Here is a 24,695-nt window from a genome sequence, read left to right as displayed (position 1 = left end):
TGGTTAATGATAGATATGGAAGGGATTGAAGGTGATCAAATGTCCCATCTCATTTTTCATCACAAGAAAAATAAAAGTCCTATCTTACTTAATTTAAAAAATAAATAATTATATAAATGTCCCATCTCACTTGCTAAAATGGGGGAACATTACTGGTGCTTCTTCAGTGATTATCATAAAAGTAGCACCCTCACTAACAGAAGAAAAATTGATTGTTAACCCAATTTTCCACATCCCTCTGTTCTCCTCTCATCCTTTGTAAAATCATGAACTAATTTCCTAAATGTTAATCAATTTGATTAAACATTTTGCAATGATATGCACAAATGATTAACGTCACAAAAAAAGCCTTTTAACTCCCATTTCCAACCCTTTTCTATCCTTTATATTTAAGCAAAGAAATTCAGCACTAAATAAACCCATTTTTTAAGTGACAATGGAATGTTGCAAAAAAGGGCTAATAAGGCATGATTATAGAATAATCATGCTATTATAGCAAGCAATATTCACTTCAAAGTTTCAACTGGGACTTGCCCAATCAGGAACTGACACCTTTGTACTACCTTGACAACACACTTGTCTGTTGAACAAGAAGGTGGGACTTCTTTGTAGGATAGAATCCTTGCACCTATCGCTACGTATCTCTCTGTTACTCCATCCCTTCCATGCATTACCTATATAGTTTTGGCAGATAAATACTTGTATGTACCGAAATTGGAATGGATTGATGTCTCTGTCTGTGTTCGTATAATTGTATTTGAAGCCAAGCAACCGAACAATTGGTAGACTCGGATTTTTTCTTTATACCTTCCATGGAAATGGGCGTGCCCTTGACCAATGCTCTACTCTATTTCATCGTATGGTCTTTGCACCAATTTGACAATCTATGGAAAAGAAAATGAGACCTAATTAATCCCTTTGGTTTTGGGGCACTAGTTATCTTGGGAAATTGCCAACGTCCTCGTAGTCTACTGACATTTTGTGAGTTGTAACCTATTTCAGTGACCGTATACTGCAAGCTCTCTCAACTTCGATTCATCTCCAAACAGAGTTGAGAACAAAAATTATGCGCGAAGTCAAAAAGAACGAGCCAATCTTTTTGTAAGGTCGTTGTTACCTTTATATTAGGGGCTTCCCACCAATACAAAATGCTTGTGAATCATGATTAAAGACTGAAAACGGCTTCTTGTGGAGTGGCAACCTTTACAATGACCTTCGGTCCTTCACTAAAGTACAATGGCAAAACTTTTGGAATGTGGTGCTTAAATTAACTTTTGATTGCTAAGGGTTAGATAACTTTAATAGAAAACACTTAAAAATGATTGGTCAGTTTTGTACTTCGCGCACAGCTTTTTCCTCATCCTCATTTACTGTTTTCTTGAATTGCAAAACCTTCTCTCGCTTTTAATTCAATTTTCTTCATGTGGGTGCGTAGGACGGTTGCAGATTTGGCTATTCTTGGGAAAGTTTACATGCTAAGCATGCCTATAAGCTGTTGCTGGTCAAAACTCAGAGCCAGTAAAAATGAAAATACTTGAGCTAGATCTACAAGGTCAGAGCATAGTTCAATTGAATCAAAGTATCCAACTCTAAATTCTTGAACGATGATATTATTCTGATTCATATTGGGACCTTCTACAATTAACCCTTCAATTTGTACAGCAAAAACCACCCTTCTGCAATAGCAAGAAAAGAACAATCATTCTGATCCATATTGGGACCTTTTTTTTTTTTTAATCTATGCTCTCACAAAAATAGGGGCAACAACTGGTGGGGCATAATGGTGCTGCATTCATATTATGCAGGTATCAAGCTTTTAAATGCACAGCATGAGGAAGTACTGCATGCAAACAGATTAGCGGAAGCACAATGCTGCAACCAGAGAATAATGATTTCTGTATCATATCTCAGGATCAGAGCTCTTTTCTTCTTTAGGGGGTGCAAACTGCCTGGTAAGCCGTGATCTTGTCCAGGGATCCATAGGAGCTCTCTGTGGTGGTTGAGGGGTTGGCGGTTTGGACTGTCTAAGCTCATTTTCTCTATCGATAAACCTGTCCATATAAAAAATATATAAGAATAAACTACCAGGCTACCCTCAACAAACTTCAGAAAAAAAACATCAATTAATGAAACTGTTCAAAAAAACACCAGATGTTGGCTTGGGAAACATTGCTTACTTCACTACGTCAAAGATTACAACAACAGCTTTTGTGAACCCCCTTTGAAAGATTTGAAAAGGAAAGGCATCACCCTCAATATACTTCAAAATTAAGTTATTCTCATGCAAGATGTAATCTCAAGCATGCATTTGGCCATTCATTGTATCCGAGAAATGCTTATTAATTATTTATACCAGTTGGTGGGTGCTATCTCTGACCCCTTTTTATGGAAAAAATATCCTTCGACAAAGAGACATAAAACCTTCTAGCAAGGATAATTTAATGATCAAATGAGTTGAAAAATTCAAATTTCATTTTTCCTATAATAGCATAGCATGAACATCAACTCACGAGTCCACAAAGACTTAAAATTTACTGGTGATCTAAACACCTCCCAGAGTCCTTTCACACATTTATAAGGTGACACAACAAAACTTCAGCTTTGGGAACAGACAATCTAATATTTGGTTCTGATGCTGTAATTTTAATTATTTATTTAGATAATGCAAAAATTTACTGATGGTGCAAATAAACTGAATTACAGAATGGAGAGAAAAGGCATCCTCTGCAAGGGAAAATATAAAACCAAGGCAATTAGAGATAAAAAGCCCTCCAATTCCCTTTGATTTTTGGATAGAGAAACAGCAGGCAGGCCAACTAGCAATACTCCGTAAGGATGTCAACAAGACAATCCAGTCCTTGCTGTTGTTCAAAATTTTAATGCTATTAACATTGATCTTGCTTCCAGAACTAGCATCAATACGTTTCCTTTTGATATTATCATTATCATTAGCTTTTGTATTTTGAGTTTAATTCAAGTAATAGAATTCTTATAGCAAATCAATTCTGCATGTGCTGCAGAGATGAAGGCAATAGTTGTCAGACTATTGAGTAAGATGAGATTGACAGCATTTATAATGTAATCTATCTTTCATGGGGAATAAAGTTCACAAACCACAAATAGGCAATTATATTATGTTTCCTTCATGTGATTATATGCATTTAGAAAGCAACTTTCTTTTATCTCAGTAACGTCTTGGTTTCATATGGAAGATGCTACTTTCAAAAATCAGATCATTTATTCAATGTTGAGATTCTTCACAATAAATAAAGCTCAGTGGAAACAGAAACAAGGTGTTGTAATTTCACATGTGAGTGTTGTGTTTCAGACTACCATCACTTGTGTTGGCATCATTACCAAAAAAGATCGACTAATATTCATAAAAGAAAGATCAATACAATCACTTTCGTCATAGTTCATCCAATTTGAAAGTGCATCGGCTGTGCAATAATGAGTGGCAAGAGAAGTGACAAGTCTGTAAGTGATAATAACAAACAATTTAGAATAGACAACAAAAAGTCTTACTCAATGTAGGCCATTGGTGCAGCATCACCAACTCTTATGCGAGTTCGAAGCATCCTTGTGTAACCACCTGCTCTGTCCCTGAAACATCAAAACATTCCATAAGCCCTTCTATTAAAGTATACTTATAGAAGAAATAATAGCACGTAAAATTTACTTGTAACGGTAAGCCAATTCAGAAAATAGCTTGTGAATGACATCATCCCCTCTAACAAATGCAGCGGCACGCCTTGAGGCACAAAGGGAACCCTGTAATTTTGATGAAACAGAATAAGGTAATGATGAAAGGGGGCATGTGATCAAAGAGATAAGTTTTAAAATAGATATAGCTCATTCCCTTCTGCAAGAAATGATTCCTTTCAAAAAGTTCTTTATACTAATCTACAAATCAATTTGCCTGTTCCAATCACAACATCTTCAGTACAATCTACATATTCATGTAACTTGAGGACAAGCAATGACAACAAGACACTGAGTGCAAATTGCCTGTTATAATGCAAACAATTAGCAATGTCAGCAATAATGTTGATCATTCTAGCCCTTTTGCATGCTCAATCAACACTAACCATAAAACATTCTGATTTATATAACTAAATTGTTACACACCTCTTTCCCAAGCTGTACCATATTATCAGCAAGACGTCGAATCTCTTTCGCCTGCAGAATCATAAAAAAAAGAATAAAATAAAATCATATCACCATCATTACCGGACAAATTCTTTCATCGCCCTCAATTCGTATCATTCACTACCAAAAATCCATTGAAAGAAACAAAATTTTCACACAATTCAACAAAATCAGCTAAACCCAGAAATTTGAATATCATTACTCAATGTTTCAATCAAATACCTTATAAATCAAATAAAAATGAAAAACAAAACCCAAAACTTTTCCACCTCAAATCAACAAAATAACAATCAAAATTAAATATTTCTTGCCAATATACCATATGGGTATATAAACCCTACAAAAACCCTGTAAATGTAGAGTAAAAAAATCCTACCTTTGCAACAGTGGTTTCAATCCTTTCGTGTTTAATCAACTGGGACACCATAGTTCTGAAAATAGAAAACAATAATCATAAGAAAATCGAACTAAATTAAAGTTTTTTATTAATTAAAAAAAAACTAGAACCAAATTTTAAAAAAGGGAAGAAATGAAGAACCTGAGCATGGACATACGGTGACCAGTGGGTCGATTTAGCTTTCTGAATTTAGTCATTTTCTAGTGAGAGAAAGTGGTAAAATCTCAGTTTTAGAGAGAGGAAAGATAAACCCTAACCGGAGGTCCTAAGACTGCACTGGTAATGCAAGCTGCAGTGAAGAAGGCAAAGTTTCACTGTTTAAGTATGGATGGGCTTTCAGTTTGGGCTTCAACTTGTCCAAAATTGATTTTTTCAAGTTTCAATGAAGTTGGGCTGGGCCAGAATTTCTGTCTTTTTTTTAAAGTAAAATTCAATTTTGTTATACGAATAATGCAAATATAAGCCGAATTCGTTTTATCAATCACCATTATTTTTGTTTATTTTTGTGCTAAGGTGCAGGTTAAATTAATTTTTTTAAATAATAAAATATTCAAGTTTTTTTAATAGCATAAAAAAATTAAATTATATAAAAATAAATTTGAAATGACATGGTCGACTTAGCAAGTTTAAAAATAAACCAAGGGGATAATAGATAAAAATATAGTTTAAATCAAAAAATTCAAGATATTTTTTTAAAAATATTGAAATAACAACATATTAAATTAATTTGGATCAATTCGGCTTAACCTGCTTTTTAGGTCATGAGACCCTAATAACCCTATAGAAAGCAAATTTTTTTTTATTAAACCATATTCTCAATCAACCCAATATTAAGGAATGAAATTAAAAACAAAATTACACTAAAAAAAATAAGTTAATCCGGGTTAACCTATCAAACATGGATCATAACACTTAGATAACTCTTTAGAAAGCAAACCGAAAAAAAATTATGAATCTCAACTCCCAAACAACTTTATGTTAAAGGATGAAATAAAAAAAATCACCAGAGTCAATTGACCAAACCGTGACCCAAGTCATGAGACTAAGATAACTTTACAAAATGCAAACTGAAACAAATTATAAAATTTAATTTCTAATCAATCAAATATCATTGAAAGATTAAATTGAAAAAAAAATCAATTAAAAAAAACTTGAGTAAACTAGCTTAACTTGTTACCCGGGTAATAAAAGCGTGATAATTTAATAGAAAAAAATAAAAAATAATTATGAAACTCAATTACCAATCAACCCAATGTAAAATGATTAAATTAAAAAACAATTCAAATAAAAAATGATAAAAAATGACTCAAGTAAACTAAAGTTAACCTGCAAAACCTAGGTCAGGAGACCCTGATAATTTCATAGAAAGTAAATTGAAAAAAATTATAAAGTTAAATTCCTAATAAATCCAATTTAAAAAAAAAATGTCTTATTAAAAAAAAATCTCAAGTCAACCTGGCTAACTAGCGAAACTTGCGATATAAGTTATGAGATTATAATAACCCCATAAAAAACAAATTAAGAAATAATTACGAAGTTAAATTTCTAATTAACTCAATTTTAAAGAATAAGGTTGAGAAAAATAGTTAAAATAATAACTCAGGTCAACGTGGCTAACTTGCAAAACTCAAGACTTGAGTCATGAAACTAAGATAAATCTATAGAAAATAAATTAAAATAAATTATAAAATTCAATACCTAGTATATTAAATGTTGGAGGATAAAATTTAAAAAAATAAAGAAACCCTCAAATTGTTTTTTTGAGAACCATAGTAAAATAAGACTTACTATTTCATTTTTCATTTCTAGGCTTTTTTTTAGTACATGTTAATTTTTCTCTTCTCAATCCATCTTCAATTTTTCTAATTATACTCAAAACAAAATCAATTTAAGCTAAAAAGTAAAAACTTAGACTACTAAATGAGAAATTAAAAATAAATTTATATTAATTCTTTAACATTAATTGTCTATGTATTTAAACTCAGGTTAAAGAAATTTTTAATCGCTATTACATATACTTTGTTAAGAAGTAGAACTTGACATACTTATAATCGAAAACTAATGTTCTATTGATGTAATTAATCATCATTATTATGGTGAGGAATATAAACATTTTTATGGTGAAGGGAAATATAGCTATTCAATTCGATTCTAATTTGTCTGGTTGATCTTAAGAATATGTGATCTAGAATTTGATATGGGTTAGATTTTAATTTGAATTATAAAAGATTTTGATTTGATAAAATTTAATTAACCTAGTTAAATCAGATTGAATTAACACAAATAATATTAAAAAAAAAACAAAATAATCTATTGTAATCATTATTAATTATGGCAATGAAAAAGAAGGTTCTTTTTTTCTTGCGGACGATGAGAAAAGAAGTTAGCTTTATCTCCTTGTAAACTATGATCTTCAGTCACAAATTGAATACCTAGAAATTTGCAGAACACCAAAAGGTGTTCATGCATATAGTTGTCTAGCTCTCAAATATATATAAACAAACTTGCCAAAAATATCAACATTTGAAAATTTTAATTATAGCTATAATTAACAAAAGAAAAAAATGATGAAATCTGAATGATAGTTGGTGCTGATGATCATGTTCACAAGTATTCACAGGGCATATGATAGCGGCAAAGAGGACACATGTGACTGGTCTGCAACCACCTAACAATGCAATCCGAGTGATAGACATGCGAGCACGGCATCCGAATTGCTTCACTCCCTGCGTCAATCTCTTCCATACAAACAGTGCAGTCTCTCGCTGACGCCGAGGCGTCCAAAACCACCCTTTCCAATGCATCAATAGAGGACTTGGTGGCCGGGATTGGCTTTGCCCTAACCTCCATTGACTCCCTCTCAGCTCTGGCAATATCATCTTCTTCATTACGAAGTCTAGCTTCTTGATAGACTGTCATCCTTATTGAGACAATCATGAATACGCCGTTACAAGTATCAATGCCATGCGCCTTGGTTGCAATTTCGAATAGTATCTGTGATATCTTGATTCCAGGGATGCCCATGTCGGTCAAGATCTCTTTGAAATCATTAATGTGATGAATCGGTGAATCTCCAACCGGAAAGTGAATAGTTTTTCGGCTTATGGCCTCGGGTCTTCTATCTATTGCAAAGAATGACTCTCCATGAAGAGAGTAGATCTCTCGCTTGTAAAGCAAGAAGTTCACAGGGAACGTTGCTGGTACCTTTTGAAGTGGTTGGTCACTATTGACGTGTTGTGAGTTTCTATTTGTTTTGGGTTTTAATCTGACAATATAGTCGTAAAGGATGGGAGTCTCCATGGTTGAGTTGGGAGAGAAAGAAGGGCAGTAGGGTTTGTGACAAACGAAGAAGGTAATTAAGACGGTGAGTCTAGCAGCTAGGGTTTGTGGAAATATATGACTCTTTGTTTGTGGATTTATAGGCATAGAATATCGGTTGACAAATGTTTTCTTGGTTAGAAAAGGATTCCTGATTCCTTAAGGATTTCTCAAAGGTCGGCTAGCTGAATTGATGAGGTTAGTTCCTGGTGACAAGCTAGTTGTCTCAATGCAATCTTTAATGCTCGGGACATTAACCACTTGGGTTTTTAAACTGATAATAAAGAATATTTTATAATTACCTTTAATTATCACAGTAATTAACAATTATATTTAAATTAGCGATTTGAAATACCATGATTAAACCCATTAATTAGCACGGTGCACCGCGTTAACAGACGCAAAAGCATCACTTGAGACATGTATGAGAGATATGATCTTCTAAGGTCCACTGCATGGGCTGTTTGAATATTAAAACATTGGATGCTTAGTAAAAAAAACCATGTCAAACTAAGAGAATCACAAGAAAAGTATCACAAATTTTACAGAAGCCGGCGCCGGCCCCCTTGTGAGAACTACAACAACAGTTAATTTAGGATTTACTTCTTGGTTTCATCATTAACAATGGAACATTGTAGTATAAATAGAAGTGCTGGACATGAGAGTCCGCAACCCACAAAACAGAAAAGTATAAACTGAATATCCACTAGAGAGGAAGGAAAACACATATTCCTTAAAATGGCCCAGGGAAACCGCATATCAGCCTTTGTTTTGAGCTCAATCTTGGTGCTCTCCTTTCTCCTCATTATCTCCATGGCTGAAAGTCGCATTCTTGGCAGTAAGTACTTTAGATAGCATTAAATATTAACTTATGTTTTCATGAAATATATTGACTTCATTTTCTTTCAAATGTTAAACAATGTCTGATGAGCAGCTGCTGGTTTCTTCGCCAAAAGTACCCCAGAATGTGATGAAGTGGTTGGAGCAGCAAGTGGAGACACTTGTTTTACCATTGCACAGTCCTTTAATTTGACAGCTGCATCCTTTGATGCTATCAACCCCAATCTCAACTGCACTGCTCTCTTTGTAGGACAGTGGCTCTGCGTTGCCGGGTCGGTCTAAGTTGCCGAGTTATTGGTTACTCCATTTAGTTCAAAAGAAGCACTGCCTTTACCCCCAAGGGCTGATTGTTTGCTTCGCTTTCGATTATCACTTAGCCTTTTTTTTTTCTTGTGATTCCAAGAGGATGTTGAGATAAGAAAGATTCTCATGAATGTATGAGAATCTGCATTCACATGAATAAGAATAAAATGCTATCCATTTCATTTTTCTGGAAAAAAGTAAACCAGACATTAGATATGAAGGCCGGATCGAACTGCATCAATTTTGAATTATATTGTATCTGTCAATTTTCAAGATCCCGTGTTCGATATATCTTGTTTCAACATAACTAAGTCTAAGCAAGACCCTCGATGCGCACAGAAATTATGAAATGATATAGAAATGTGAAGCATGCTGTTCAGCTTGGAAACTGTTCTTAAGTCCTTCACCCACCACCATACTCTTTGCATGCATATTGTCATTTTCTCAACATGCAGGAGATGATAACAGCAATAAGACAAATCTGATTCCAGAAAGCTTTTAGTTATCTATACTTGTTTTTTCGCATGTCTGATATCAAAAGACAACTACATTTTGTACCAATCTGATTTAAAGCATAGTGAAAAGGAAAAGAGAAAAGGAAATGAAACTGTGTCAATTAATTTGAAGTGCAACGTAATTGCTCAATAACTTTTGTGAATCTTGCACAACAAACTACAATGGGACAGACAAGAAAAGGGACTAATTAACCTTATGAGAAGTCCTTCTCCATCTTTTCAATTGTTCAAAGAACTTCAGAGATCTGCTTTTTAATAAGCTTTTCTGAGTGGATCTCTGTAAGGAAATTGGGATCAGTTCTGACTACTTACTCTGCTTTCTGGTTTTCATCAGAGACAGAAAATAAATCAGGAAAAAGTCCTTGGCGATTTGCCAAAATTAATTATGAATGTTGTCCCAAAATGTTCAGATTTCAGCAAAATATGATTTTGCTAGATTTCTTGCGGAAGCCTTTCTTCCTAGGACCGGTAATCAAATTATGCACAGACCAAATAAATCAATTTAAGCATTCGGAGGTGAAACCTGCTCAGAAAAAGAAACTGCCTGTTCCACATCATGTGTTGATTTGATAAGAATTCTGTCATCCCGAATTGACCAACCGAGATAGATACAATCACAGAACCAGCATAGGATATAGCAAAAACAAGAATTGATCAGATGAAGCAATCCAAGAACTAGTAAAGTAATGTTTCTTGATTTGATTTCTAATATTTAAATTCAGGCTAACTTGAAATGCTCGTTAAGATCATCATAATAACGATTTTGAAGCATTTCCAGGTTCAATTTCACAGGCTCCCTGGAATAATAAAGCACAATCGTTGTTGATATATAGCAGAGAGAACTTAAGGTTTCATAACAGCATGCACATTTGTTCTACAACACACCTTTTCAACTGCATGGTAAAGTGGTGCTCTAACATTCCTCAGAAATGCCCCATCACCTCCACGATATTAAGGCATCACATTTTGGACAGAGGCAATGCTGGCAGTGAAAGACAACAGGTCTTGGAGCACGCGTGCCATCTGAACATGTACGAAAAGAATCTTTAAAGACTTTGGAGATAACAAAAGTAATGCACACTCAGAAGAACCAGTGAATAAGAGAGTCAAGTAACACAATCCCGATTGCTTACATGGTGAAAAATATAGCGTATGCATTCTGGCATGAACTGAACATTAGCTGCTTTACCCCAGATGAGAAGATGCATACCAAAGTAAAGTATCATTCTCTGCTTCACCCCAGCTGAGAAGACAATGCACTTATCTCAAAATTCTCCTTAACCACACAGCATGACAAACACAGGAAGCTGCTGCCACATATTCAGCCTCACATGTAGAAAGAGTCTTGCAGGGAAGTCCCCATAAGTCATATCCTCACAATTGGTGAAATAGAAGTAACGTGGATAAGTTTAGCAGGATTCTCAACCAAATTATAGCTCCGATAGCTATACGACAGTTTCATCAGTTGTCTACGTGTTCTTCACCAGAATCTTATAAACTCAGGCATTTGCTCCAATCATCTCAATCCCCTGAATTTAAAGCATACCATTTAATGGTATTCCATGTTGCAATAGATACCTTATGTAATGTGAATGTTTGATGTTAAGCTTGGAAGATGTTCACAGTCCTCACCTATCAGCATATTTGAAATGTGAAGAGCTCGGTATTAATCAGAATCAAGAAATCAAAAAAACTAATCTAGCTATGATTTTATAACCTTTTTCGTATTTTTAGAGCAGAAACAACTAAGTTTTGATGACTGAATTAAAGCATAATTGCTCTACTGCACCTTCTCACTTTCATGGAAAAATGATGTTCCTTTAGAACTCCCCATCACCCTCACCGTAAGGTTTCAAGTTTTCGGCAAAAGCAATGTGGCAGTTCCTGACAGCAGACCATGGAGTTCACTGGGCATCTGACATAAATGACTAAATGAGGGTATTCGAATGAGACTCTTAAGTTAACTGAACATGCAATGGATAATGAAAATCGGTGAATTAGAGAGTGAACTAATAGAAACATTGTGAAAATATAGCGCAGACATTCCGGCATCAAGCAAACATTAGCTCCTACACCCCAGATAAGCAGATACAGACCTATGTACAGTATCCTTCTGCAGAAGTTTCTGATGGCCATTTTGTGAACTATAGGTACAGCGCACTCAGATTTTTACAAAACAATCTCTATCTCATACTTAAGAAGCTTTAATTAGATAATGTTCTCAACAAAAGAGAAGTCCACTGACTCCGTGTAAACAATGTTCTCGTCCCAAGAGTTTGCCCCATGCTTTATAATTCTCGGAGGAGCTTGTTCATATCTGCATCAACAGCTCCTTCAACGAGCTGCAAAAAAACCAGCTGGAATTAGCAGGAATTAAGGTACGCTTATATGTGTTCAGGGAAAGGGAAAACACAATGAAGAAATGAAAATTGATTGGCAAGTTTGACAAGTTGTTGAAAAGATTTATACATAAGCACCACCAAATATGCATGAACACACTCTCCACACAGCAAGCATCTTTATGCACACATGTCTCAAATGCTGTGACTGTCATCAGGTTGGATGATGAGAAAACTACAGTGAAATTCAATATCCCAAAACGAGAAAGACAAGTTTTAAAATGAAACAAACAGTGCTCACCCTCTCAAGAATCTCGTCGTTAACACTCGATGCTGCCGAACTTCTGTAGCAAAAGTTCGAACCCAAAACCTTTTAAGAGGAAGGAGACTGGAATGCCATTAGAGCCATAAGCTCAGTGGCATCTAGTCGTCAAAATTAATAATACTTAACTAAAATATCCTTGTTCCCTAAGCTATACTCGGACCCTGCCTAGGGTAAAGGCCTGAGACTGATTTAGCTTTAGCCATGACACAAGCTCCTTCCAGAGCAACTCACAAAGTTTTTTTTTAAACCAAGTCTGTGCACAAACTTTGGGCCAAACCCTTGAATGCAACCGTTTTGTACCTTTGTCAAACCCTAAAGCTTGGGCTGGCCTAACCTAAAAAGTGGCAATCATTCACTCACATTGAGCAAGTTTAAATAAAAAAAGAAGTAGGAGGAGACTATTTTATAATACAAAGTTCTCTTAATTAGAAAAGAAGCAAAATGTTGGTCTAGTGGGGCATTATGCATTGAAGGAAGGAGGAAAACAAAGGGAAAATAACAAGTAAAAACAAAGGGATAAAAGGGAAGCAAGCAACCCTACTGTGCTGTGACATGAAATCCTGTGCTTGTTGTTTTCTTAATAATTCTCATCGTGGTAAGATGATACCTACCTCAATACTGGGTTTTTTTTAAAAAAAAAAACACTCTTAACTTAATATTGAGACTGCCATTGATCGAGCATGCATGTAGCCAGATGAACACATCAACTTTAAAAGAACACCCATCTCTTTATTAATTAGTGCGGGTCCTTCGATATCTCAATTATCAGAAGGTAGTTAAAAGAAGATCATCTAATTTAAAGAAAAGAAAAAATGACAAGGACGTTGTTGCAATGTATATATCGAGAGCTTTCCAATTTTGTTGTGCTAATCACGAGAGAGATTATTATATTTAAGGGTTTGGATTCATTATTTAGTGTTTGTTCATGATTGCAGCCGGGTTAAAATTAAAAAAATATATTTAAATTTAATTTTTTTTATATTTTTAAATTTTTTTAATATATTTATGTTAAAAATAATTTATTTAATAAAAAATAACCCTTACTATATATTTTTTAGTGTTTTCCTTGACACACATAATTATCATTTTTCTAGAAGTTTGGGGATGATTTTAGGAGGTAATTAACCTATAATTATGTAATTTAGGGAAAAGTTAGTTAGTTAATGATGTTTCTTTATAAAGTAGGGTTATAAACTACTATATCCTATAATAATTCAAACAAATATCTTATAAAGTTTATCAAGTTTTGTGGAATATTCTCAACTTCAATCATATCTTTATGGGAAGGTTGTTTAATTCATAAAAAAGAAAAAAAATAATAATCATTGATTAGTCTCTAACTCTTTATAATTCTAACATGGGCATATAAGACAACATATCCAGATGTATGAGCTATTTTAAGTCTTGAAGATCAAATATTTGCAGCATCTTGTTTATTAAAATATTAGGAGCATGCATGTGCCAGCATCTTGCTTCTTCTTTTTTTATGATAATCAAGCAATATTATTGAAGAAAGCTAGCCATTAATGTGGCTAAGATAAAGAAAAAACTAGAGTTCGAAGTAAATTAGTAGTTTTTGAGAATTGGATCATTTGCGAATTAATTTCATCTACACTTCTTAATTAGCAGATCATTATTTCTGTAACCAAGATTTTCTTCACAGAGAATTAAAGAAAAACATGATTCCCAGTTCGGCTATATTTGGTTAAAGATTAGGTGATTCCTGCTTAACCAAAAGCTCCAAACAATGACATATGAAAGGAGGTTCCATGCTTTCCTCTAGAATCCATCATCTATCAATGTTGGCCATTGAACCGGAAGCTGATCCATAGTCTTCAGAACGCGCCATGAGACCCCCCACCATGTTAGGAACTTTGTCCATAGTTTCCAAGCAAATAGCCCTGAAGGAGAAGATAATCTACTAACTCTATCTTTGATGCACAGAACGGACATGAAGCTTGCTCCAATGAAAGAAGGTGCCAGTTGAGAAGAAAATCTCTTGTGCATAGACGATTTTGTACTGACAACCATTAAACAAACCCTGTATTTTCGACGGTGCTACTCCATTCTAAATGTTTGAAGTGAAAGGCATATGTCAATCTGGGTACTGCAAGATTTTACTGTAAATTTTTCATTCCTATCAATATTCCAGATTCTAACATCTTCTTTCTCCTGTACTAGTTGGACACCATTCAACCGCGATTGTAAATAATTAATCTGCTCCCACTCACAAGCTCTCATATTTCTTCATCAAATTAAGTTCCAAATCCAGGTTCCATGAGTCCATTCACCCATATATCAGATATCCTTGCAGTTGGTTTAATGAATAGCTTATATAGTCTAGGAAATTATACCTTTAAAGGGGTGTCTCTCAACCAAGTGTCTGTCCAAAATGTTAGATTTTTCTTATTCCCTATGACATAGCTTGAGCATCTTCTTAAGGCCTCAGAAATATCATCTCCAGGATTGATCACAGACATGATTCATTGCCAAATTTCGGATATATAGAGGTTTGAAGAAGGTTGGAAGGCCGTTTTCGAAAGATGGTTGCTACTTCTTACAAATAAAATCCTTCCACCTAGCCTTACTTAATTTCAGAGCTAAGCCTCCAAAGCCATTTGAATAATAGCATGGCTTTATGTTTTTACTAACAGTGATCATATCCTCAAACCACCTTTATCCTTTCCACCACTACAACTTAGCATCTTGCTTATTATTTTTTATTTCTCAAGGTCAAAATCACATGTTCATTAGCAAATTTTCATCTCCATAGGAGTAGCATTTACTTTGGATGTAACTATGCCATCTTATCAAGGAATTCGAATCCAATCACTGCAGATTCTCAGCAACTTTATCTATACTCAGAAGCCCTAACATGTGTTCTTCGGATGTGGATGGAAAAAACTGGATTCAAGCTCCAAAAGAAAAGGAGGTGGGGGCAAAGTGGCAGAAAAGGAAATGTGCTAGCTCATTTGATATATATGAATAGTTGTTTATGAATAACTTAGAAAGCTGGATTTAATATTAATATAAACAAATTAGTGCGAAGATATATACCACCAAACTAAAAAAACTTCTCTCAAAATTATGCTAGCCACGGCACTGTTTTACTCTTAAAACTAAAATAAATTAAGCTCTATATTAAATTATGCTTGCTAAAGCTTACGTGGTGGATTTTGTTTTGACATGAATCTAATTTGAAGAAATTATTATATAGTTTAATAATATATTAAAGGGTGTTTCTTTATACGTGGCTGCATGTTAGAGATCAAATCTAGAGGAGGTATGTTTAATCTTGTAAGAGCCTAGGATAATTGAGGTTTTACTCTCTCACTTGGACCCACAAAGTGCGCTTTCCGGGAAGTAAGGTTTTCTCGAATTCAAAAAAAAAAAAAAACTTACTCAAATATATCCAATGACACTTTAAAAAAAATTAAAAATCTAAAGCCTAATATAATGGCAGCAGCCACAATAGTTAAAAAAAAAAAAATTCTTGAAGGATCTAATAAGAAAAGAGAAATTATGAAGGAAACTTAGGAAAGAGTTCTTCCAATTGACCGTTTACCTATGAAAAGTATTTGGTTATAATATTAAGATAATGAAGATAGAAGTAACATGTGTTTTTATATATTCTATTTTGAAATAAAAAATTCATTACAAAATTACCCCAAAAAAATATATTTATTTTATAACCCTATTTATTTATGTCACTTTAAGAAAACACGTTCTGGTCTTTTATATATCTATTTTTTTATTTTAAAATATTAATTAAATACAACCTTAGACGGCATTACAGTATCATTTTATGTTTTACCCAAAAGGCAATAACTTTTTTTTTAGCACAAAAAAAATGTTAGGCATTGCTAAACATATTCTTTAATATATAAAAAAATATTTAAACCATATAAAAGTTAACCTAATATAACTTAATTGATTTGATGTGTTCAAATGTAACTTGAAAGACTGGAAAAGATGACAATAAAAATAAACATTTGTAAAATCAAACACCAACAAAATGATAAAATGTTTATCTGAAACTGAGATAACTCCATAAGAAACACGACAAAACTAATCATGAAGACCAATCTAAAATAAATCAAGCATTGAATGATAAAATTGAGAAAACAAAGTTAACAAAAAAAAATTAAAAACAAAAAGTCAAATGATAAAATTGAATAAAAAACTAAAATACCCAAAAAAAATCTCAAACACGCAGCACTAGATGGCCCAACACGCTTGACCTTAATAAGGAAAGCACAAGCATGCGAGTCTGTTAGCTTAGGCGCAAGTCTAGGCTTTGAATTTTTTTTCTTTTCTTTGTTTACCTTAATTTTTATAATAAAAAAAATTGAATAGATAACAGGTCACTTGCTTAAAAAAATAAAAAATAAAAAATAAAATTCTCAAGAAGTTGAAGGGACTTTAAATAAAATAAATTTTTTTTTATCAATTTTGAAACGGTCATGTTCTCTCTACTTGTTTTTTACTTCGGTTCCTATCTTTCAATTTTTTATTTTTCTTGATTAACAAATGAAAAGCTATTGACGTTCAATTTGATTAGAGAGAGATGAAATTGCCTAAAAAAAGGATTGATGACTAAGAAAATAACATAGTACGAGTCCACGGGTGATCTGTGAAAGGCATTGTACAATTTTCTATAGTAATTAACGTTAGATAAATACCAATTCAACAGCAGTTCCTCCAATAGCTAGACATCACTGTTTTGACTCCCTCTTCTTCTTCTTCTTTCTGATGAAATTCTATTTTGACTTTTTCTTCCACGCTAGCCACCTCTGTCCTATACGCCGAGACCAGGTCAAGTAGGTCCCGAGTCTCGACACACGGTCCTAACATGTGCTTCAAATTCTCAGCATTCTCTCTTTGGACCTCAGTCTCCAATCAGGTCGTTCTCAGCTTGTAGAACAAAGAAGGTTAGCCATGTGTGTATCCATCCCTATCATCATCAAATATAATTATATACAACAAGTTTATACCAATAAATTAACATTATATTTACATTATATTTAAAAGCATAGCAAGTTAATATATATATATATATAGGGTTAATGTATTTACATTATATTTAAAAATCAAATATGTTATTTTTAATATATTTTTCTAGAATTTTAATATACTGATATTAAAATCGTAATACAAAAACGTAACGAGTGTTTATATTATTATATTTTTTTTTTGTTAAAACACACTTTTGTTGTTACATTTATATTTTGAAACACATTGTTATAACAATTATGTATCTTTCACTCAACCAAGAATATTGCACACTTTTTTTATATATAACCCGGGGTGTCCGGGCTAGCTTACACGCACCACGACTAATCCCTGAACCCACTGAACACCCTGCAAGCCTAGCAGGCATGTAAATCATCGCAGGGATGACAGAAGTGCATATAGAGAGTCGAACCTGAATGCTGAGAAAGGAAACAAGTCTCTGTTATGATCACTAGGCCGCGACCTTAAAAAAAAAGAATATTGCACACTTTCGTTTATAATTATATAATTAAGGAGAGTTGCCTGTGTAGTATATATAAATATTAGTCTGTCATGAAATAAAAACATAAAGAAATATGAGATGAATCAAAATAAAAATAGTAGTGTTTGTCAAGGAGACGCCAACCATTAATTAAAGAGGGTTCTACTCGACTGTCTAGTGCATATCGATTGAGACGTCCTATATGATTATATATGAACGTGTTCATTGCATGGAGACACTAAGCTCAGCAATTCTCATGACTGAACTTGTAGAGTGCTCTGTTTGCTATCTTCTCCGAATTCCCATGAAACAAGTCCCACTACAGAAGGAGGGCGATTGATTAATCAATTGCTGATGATCAAAACACACGCACACACACGCACGCATTTTTTATATATGTGGCCTTATGGGTGCCCTAATCTAAAGGGTTTTGAATTCTTTTATTGATGCGTCCATTCAGGGTACGTGTCAGCTACTCCTTTTTCAGAAAGCTTCTGGTTATTTTCCCTGGACAAAAAGAATAGAGAATACTAAGATGAAATGTATTTAGTTATAGAGACTATTTTTTAAATAATTTTAGTTAATTTTTATATATTTAAAACAAGAGATAAAGAAAGGGCAATATCTCTAGAGATAATATTTATTATTTTTATTTTTAAAATATCTTTATAAAAAACTTTCAATTTCAAATTTGTTCAACTAAGACATGTAAGTATGAAAATAATTATTATTATAACTCTGAGGGGTGTAGCTCAACTTATCAGGCTCTAGGTTTGCTTCCTAGATGTCACCAGTTCGAGTCTCACAAACCTCAGGGCCATTGGAGGCTTAAATGGTCGTTAACTTTAGGGGTCGTAGGATTAGTCGAGGTGCGTGCAAACTGGCTCGAACACCCACGTTAATAAAAAAAATAATTATTATTATTATCATAATTTTAAAACTCAATTCGGGAGTTGATCCGAGGCAAACCCAAGTCACTAGACAAGGCTCGGGTCACGGGTTGGGTTGATCCGAGTCAATATAAGAATAAAAATGATTATTATCATAGTTTTAAAACTTGATTTGGGAGTTAACCCGGAACAAGGCCTATGTCACTTATCAGAAGGATCAACTCGGGTTGACCTAGATCAATATAAAGATAAAAGTTGTTATTATCATAATTTTAAAACCCTACTCGGGGGTCGACTAGGACAAGGCCTAGGTTACATGTTGGGAGGGTCAACACGGGTTGACTCAAGTCAATGTATGGATAAAAATGATTATTATTATAGTTTTAAAACCCGACTCAAGAGTTGACCCGATATAAGGTTTGAGTCATGTGTTGGAAAGGTCAACCCGACTGACCCAAATTTTTTTAGAAAAAATAATCAAAGCAACATTGTTTTGACCAATTTTTTTTTAAAAAAAATCAACGGGTTTTTTATCCTTATTTATCTCGGGTTAACTTTATTTTTGAGTGGGTCAGGTCAAGCAATCATTCCTCTATTTTTTTTTAAACTCGAACTAATCCAAGTCAACCTGTCAAGTCAGTCATCATTTTATAACTAGAGTTATTATAATATTATTAATTTCAACACTAAACATAAATTAAAGTAAAAATAAAATAAAACTTATTTTTTAAACATATAAGTTTGAAAACAATATATATTATAGGTAAAATAGATTTTTTAAATTTTATTTTGTCTTGTCCACCATAACCAAATAAAATATAAAAATAATTATTTTATCTTGTATATCACCATCAAATATAATTTTATCTTAATTTTTTTCCATCTTATTTTTTTTATTTTTATGTTTATTATTTCAAGATAATAATCTAACCCTAGTTGACACGTTTTTCAAGAAAACGTTCAACTAGTCGTGATGTTTAAGGCGGCCAGCCAAAAAACAAAGGCAGCAATCTGCGTTGTTCTTTCCAAGAAATTATTTAGGAGCCTCGTCCCGTCACAAAAAGATAGCAAATGTAATTTAGTCATTTGGCCCCAAATTAAAGCATAAACCAACAAAATAGGTATATGTGAATTAAGCTACGTGGAATTAGTATATTTGACATTTGTAGAGTCTAATAATCATAAAATCATTTTCAAAGATGAAGTGAGAATTGAAAAATATTATTTAAGAGAGCTTTTTCTATCCGAAAATCTTGTGTGTCAATTTCTTTCTATAGATTTTATTATATTCAAATAAAAGCTCATATTATAATTTTTAATTTAAAAAATGTATTGTATTAAAAAAAAAGATATCGAATATTGAAAAATAAACTTCAAAGTCTCTTAAATCGTTCAAAATTTATTATAGTGAATATCTTGATAATATATGATATACGTACACCCTTATTGTCTTTCAATATGCTTTATTTTTCTTATTATTAATATATGCTTCAATTATCTAATAAAATTGATTTTTTATTTTCTAATTCTATTATATTCTTTCCCCTTTTTGTTTTCAATTTTAATCAACAAAGAACTCTATAAACAATTAATTGAGAATTTTAATTCTTTCAATATATATATATATATATTTCTCTTCATCACTATTAGATAAAAACTTCTTATTTATTCGGAATCGGACGGTCAAAACATCATGGAGGCAAGCAACTATATGGAGAGATGTGTTAATTAATACATTCAGCAACATCCCACATGGATCCACGGTCCATTAACGATGAAGCATAAAAATATCAAGATATTTTTTTTGTAGATCTGTAAATTTTCCTTCTAGAGTGCCCCACATTGAATATGTTCATGCACCACCCTTCGAGGATCCGAGAGCTGAAAGAAGCTAGTTTAGCCGTCGGATATACTCACATTAAAGATTTTATTTTGCGGAGAGGTTTTAGCGAGTGATGATGGCTGTAAATCGTCACTATAACTATTGATGGCGTTTATTGCCATTGGTAAAATATTATTTTAATATAAGAGCAAACAAGCATGGCCGGTTCGACGGTAAGAGCCGGTTTAATAAAATTAAAATTATTCCAAGTATGAAATTAAAATTTTTTGAAATCCCACTTGCCAGATATATATATATAAATTAATAATAAAATATTTCTTGAGAATTTTAAAAAATCTCATACCATCACGTTGATCTTAAGCCGCCTTCATTGAGAGTAATAATTAGAGATGTATCAGGATTCAGGTCTATCGTGACGTGGTTGTCTAGCCACTTGTATATCCATGAACATATTTATTTGATCCACGTATATATTAATTTAAAAGATAAATAAAAGTCATAAAATTAAAATGTGTTCACACCTGTTTATTTTTACATTTTAAAAATACTTTTGAAAAAAATTAATTTTTATTTATTTATTTATTTTAAATTAATATTTTTTGTGTTTTCAAATCATTTTGATGTACTGGTATCAAAAATAATTTTTAAAAAATAAAAACATATTATTTTAATATATTTTCAAATAAAAAATACTTTAAAAAATAACAATAATCACACTTCTAAACACGTTAGAAATATATTTCTGATAATATCCTCGAGAATTATGGTGGTTTCATTTTCTTTCTCATTTGGAGTGGGGGCATCATCAGTTATGATTCTTGTACCTACTATGAGAATATATATTGTTTGTTTATTTATTTATTTATTTATATATTCATTATATATTCCTATAAAAAACTTAAATTTTTGGTAGAAAGGATAGAAAATTAATGGCTGGAAATAGGTTTCTGCCACAAAATTCTTGGGATGGTAGGGGCTGAAACAGTAAATGAATTTATAAATTGATTATAAAAATGTAAAAGAGGAGTGGGTGAGGTGAGGGTGACTAATTCAATGCCTAGCAAAATTCATTGTGGTGCTTCAGTATGGGAAACCAAGTCAAAACGCACAAGAAAAGGTGTGGGTAGAGGTCAAAACGCACTGCCTGTTTCTTTAACGGGTCAACCCCATCGTTATTTTGTTCCCCCCCCCCCTTTTTTTTTTTAATTATCTGCTAAGTAGTGATAATTGAATGAGTCTCTCACTCTAGACACTTGCATTTTTCTATGATCCTCTCTAAGTGGAGATGCGAATGAATATAAAATAAAATAACGATTTTTTTTATTTTTTTATTTAGTTTAACGTGGGTGTCCGGACTAGCTTGCTCGCATCTCGACTAATCCCACGGGCCCTGAAGTTAACGACCATATAAGCCTCCAGTGGCCATCATATGAGCAACCACAGGGCTCGAACCTGAGACCACAGAGAAAACAAACCTCTTGGTCCCAAGCTCTTACCACTGGACCACCACCTAGATGGTTAAAATAAAATCCCTATTAATTTGACCACATGTTGTACTAGTTTACAATTCACTAATAGTATCTGTTTAATAATATAATAGTAGTTATTTTTTGAAATAATTAATGTATGAAAATACATTGAGATGATATTTTTTTATTTTTTAAAATTTATTTTTGATATTAGTATATTAAAACGATTTAAAAATATTAAAAAAATAATTTAAAGCAAAAACAAATCCAAATTTTTACAGAAAAAAAGCTTTATAATCGAAAAAATAAACCGGCCTTGAATAGTTTCCCAATAAGTGGTGGGGAAAAATTAAAAATTGTCATTTATGGTAGAGACACAAGAAGGTATTAATTATGGCTTTTTTTCTTACCTGGTTAAATAAATAAAATATTTTAACAACGCATTTTTTGGGGTAATTAATGAAGGGGTCTAGACTCTAGACCCAAAAAGGAATTAAATTACAAGCAATAAAGATGAAGAATTATGACCTAATTAATACCATGTTGGTATCATAAGTCATTTATTCTGGTACTGTTTTAGTACAATTTTGTCTGAAGAAACAATCTCAAAGAATTTTGGATTTTGTAATGGAGGTGACAGTACTCTTCTAACGTTATAATAATTAAAAAAAACTTAAATTATTAAAGTTTAAATTAATTTGCTCTACAAAAGCAAGCTATTAAAAGAGTTTTAATTTTGAACTTTTATATAATTATGATTTTCTTAATAATTATCCCTAATTCTTTTATCCTTAATTATGAAACAATATAACATTCTTGAAACTAATTAAGGGGATTATTTTGATTTAAGAATGTGAGGGCCAAAATATAAAAACATACGATAAGATAAATAAGACGGGTGGAAGAGCAGGCTTTTTAATTAATTAGTTTATAAAAAAGACAAGTTTTTATAATGATATAAAAGAACCAATTCAACTTAAAAGCTATTAGGTAAAGTTATAAGATATAATTTATATTATTCTCTAACACACCTCCTCAAATGAAAACTCGGGCCAACATTACTTTATGCTTAATTTTTATCAAATAAATGGAGATGATGAGATTCAAACTTGAGACCACTTGGTCATCAAAGCTCTGATATCATATCAAAAAACCAATTTAATACAAAAGTTTAAGCTGCTAGATAATATCTCAGGATATGATTTATATTATTCTCTGCACTCGAATCATTGTTCTATTTTATACAAATATATAATTTAATTTATCCAACATTAATTCTTGAGTAATTAATTGGTGATGTCTAATATCTTGAACAAATATACAATATTATTAATAATTCTTTAAGATCCTAAATTAAATATTTAAATTAATATAGCCAAGTGTATAGCTAGGATCTAAACAAACGAAGATATATTCAAGAAATATGCTTTAGGATTGAAACTTGACTCCAAGACGAAGAGCCCGTTTGGCTACGCGTTAGAAGTTGTGTTTTTTTAAAAATGCAGGAAACAAACGTTTGGTTAACAAAAAAAAACTGTTTACTGTGCAAGGTCCCATAGTCAAATCGCGTGAAGAACGCAGGAAGATGAAAAGCATAAAAATGCTGCTTTCGGGAAATTCAACCATGATACACTGTTCACTGAACAGTGTATCATGCCACCTCCACTGTTCACTGAACAGTGGAGTATGTGAACAGCGCAAGAATTGCACTGTTAACGTGAATTTTTTTTTTCAGTGTGTTAATTTTTTTAACATTTTTTTTTAAAAAACACTAGTATAAAGTAAATTAAATTCACTCGCACTGTAATATCAATTTTATACCTGATAATATTTTATCTACGCTCAAAAAATTATGAAAACTGTAGTTTTTATCGGATGAATTTTGTATGTAATGAAATTATAAATAGTTTAATGGAATAATAAAAAGTATTTTTTATTTCATGATGTAATAGGAGTAATTAATTTTACAATATTTAAATTTAAAACCATTAATATTAATATATATTTTTAAATTATTTTATAACCTCAATTTTAAAAGCATTCTTAACTAAACACATTAAACTACTTTTTCTTCAACCTTAATTTCAAACAGAGTTTTAATCAAACATCTATTTTTTCAAACCAACCTCAACTAAAAGTACTTTTTATAAAATAATTTTTTTAAAATTATAACCATAACAGTTACCACAATACCAAACACATTAAAAAAGACGAGGACTTCAATTCACGCAAGAATCACATGCTTGATAGAGTTAGTTTAAATCCAATGAATCCAATGATTAATTGCTCCATTTTCTGCCCGTAATCAGTTCATAGAGATCAAACAAAGTCAATAAATTCCGCAGAGTGCCAAAATTAAAATCCATCAGCAGCCATTGCTAAAATAAATCCATCAGCAGCCATTGCTCACATCATATATTTGATGGCGGTGAACCCTCGAGTGCCCCACTGCCTAACTTATAGAAAGGAAATGATAAATGTGTATCAAGTACATATTTTCAATACAAAATGTGGAGTATAAGAGTGTACACTGTTTTTTTTTTTTACCCGGTGAGCCAAGTTCTGTTCAAGATTTGCGGCTGTCCCTTTTAATAAGTACGTTTCTTAGAGATCGAACTTGTATTCTCATCCTTAGAGGGATATAGTATTGTCTTAATCGCTAGACCAATACTTTGTTAGTATACATTGTTATAATTACTCTGAATTGTTGCTTGAAAATACATAAAATTAATTTATGTATTTTCAAACAACAATTACTCTGAATCTCAATTAACAACAAACATAAGCTAATTAACCATGTACGTTATATACCA

The 24,695-nt window shown here is 32.4% G+C and overlaps 2 protein-coding genes and 1 long non-coding RNA gene across 4 annotated transcripts; all 3 read right to left on the bottom strand.

The window, feature by feature from the left end:
- Positions 1-1,569: 1,569 nt before the first annotated feature.
- Positions 1,570-4,855, bottom strand: LOC7486097 (uncharacterized). Its single transcript, XM_002310478.4, has 6 exons — positions 4,688-4,855; positions 4,526-4,580; positions 4,129-4,179; positions 3,680-3,771; positions 3,526-3,603; positions 1,570-2,051 (listed from the first exon to the last, which is right to left on the bottom strand). Exons 1-6 carry the CDS (start codon positions 4,741-4,743, stop codon positions 1,901-1,903), a joined length of 483 nt encoding a protein of 160 aa, XP_002310514.4. The 5' UTR covers positions 4,744-4,855; the 3' UTR covers positions 1,570-1,900.
- Positions 4,856-6,975: 2,120 nt separating this feature from the next.
- Positions 6,976-7,917, bottom strand: LOC7486098 (uncharacterized). Its single transcript, XM_002310479.3, has one exon. It carries the CDS (start codon positions 7,844-7,846, stop codon positions 7,151-7,153), a length of 696 nt encoding a protein of 231 aa, XP_002310515.1. The 5' UTR covers positions 7,847-7,917; the 3' UTR covers positions 6,976-7,150.
- A 558-nt stretch (positions 7,918-8,475) lies between these two features.
- Positions 8,476-12,432, bottom strand: LOC112328212 (uncharacterized). 2 transcript variants are annotated; one of them, XR_008059735.1, is made up of 4 exons: positions 12,163-12,432; positions 11,312-11,864; positions 10,656-11,154; positions 8,476-10,545 (listed from the first exon to the last, which is right to left on the bottom strand). It is a non-coding gene; the product is annotated as an uncharacterized LOC112328212 (long non-coding RNA). The 2 variants fall into 2 exon arrangements; XR_002982923.2 differs by having other exon boundaries at positions 10,656-11,864.
- Between the last annotated feature and the right edge of the window lie 12,263 nt (positions 12,433-24,695).

Source organism: Populus trichocarpa, chromosome 7 (genome assembly GCF_000002775.5).
Source record: "Populus trichocarpa isolate Nisqually-1 chromosome 7, P.trichocarpa_v4.1, whole genome shotgun sequence".
NCBI lineage: Eukaryota > Viridiplantae > Streptophyta > Magnoliopsida > Malpighiales > Salicaceae > Populus > Populus trichocarpa.
This window is presented reverse-complemented; position numbering and strand designations above follow the sequence as displayed.

Coding starts and splice junctions, on each gene's coding strand:
- LOC7486097 (XM_002310478.4), bottom strand. CDS start 4,743: ATGACTAAATTCAGAAAGCTAAATCGACCCACTGGTCACCGTATGTCC. Junction 3,772..4,128: donor TGGTACAGCTTGGGAAAGAG/GTGTGTAACAAT, acceptor TCAAAATTACAG/GGTTCCCTTTGTGCCTCAAG. Junction 2,052..3,525: donor GCACCAATGGCCTACATTGA/GTAAGACTTTTT, acceptor TTATATGGACAG/GTTTATCGATAGAGAAAATG.
- LOC7486098 (XM_002310479.3), bottom strand. CDS start 7,846: ATGGAGACTCCCATCCTTTACGACTATATTGTCAGATTAAAACCCAAA.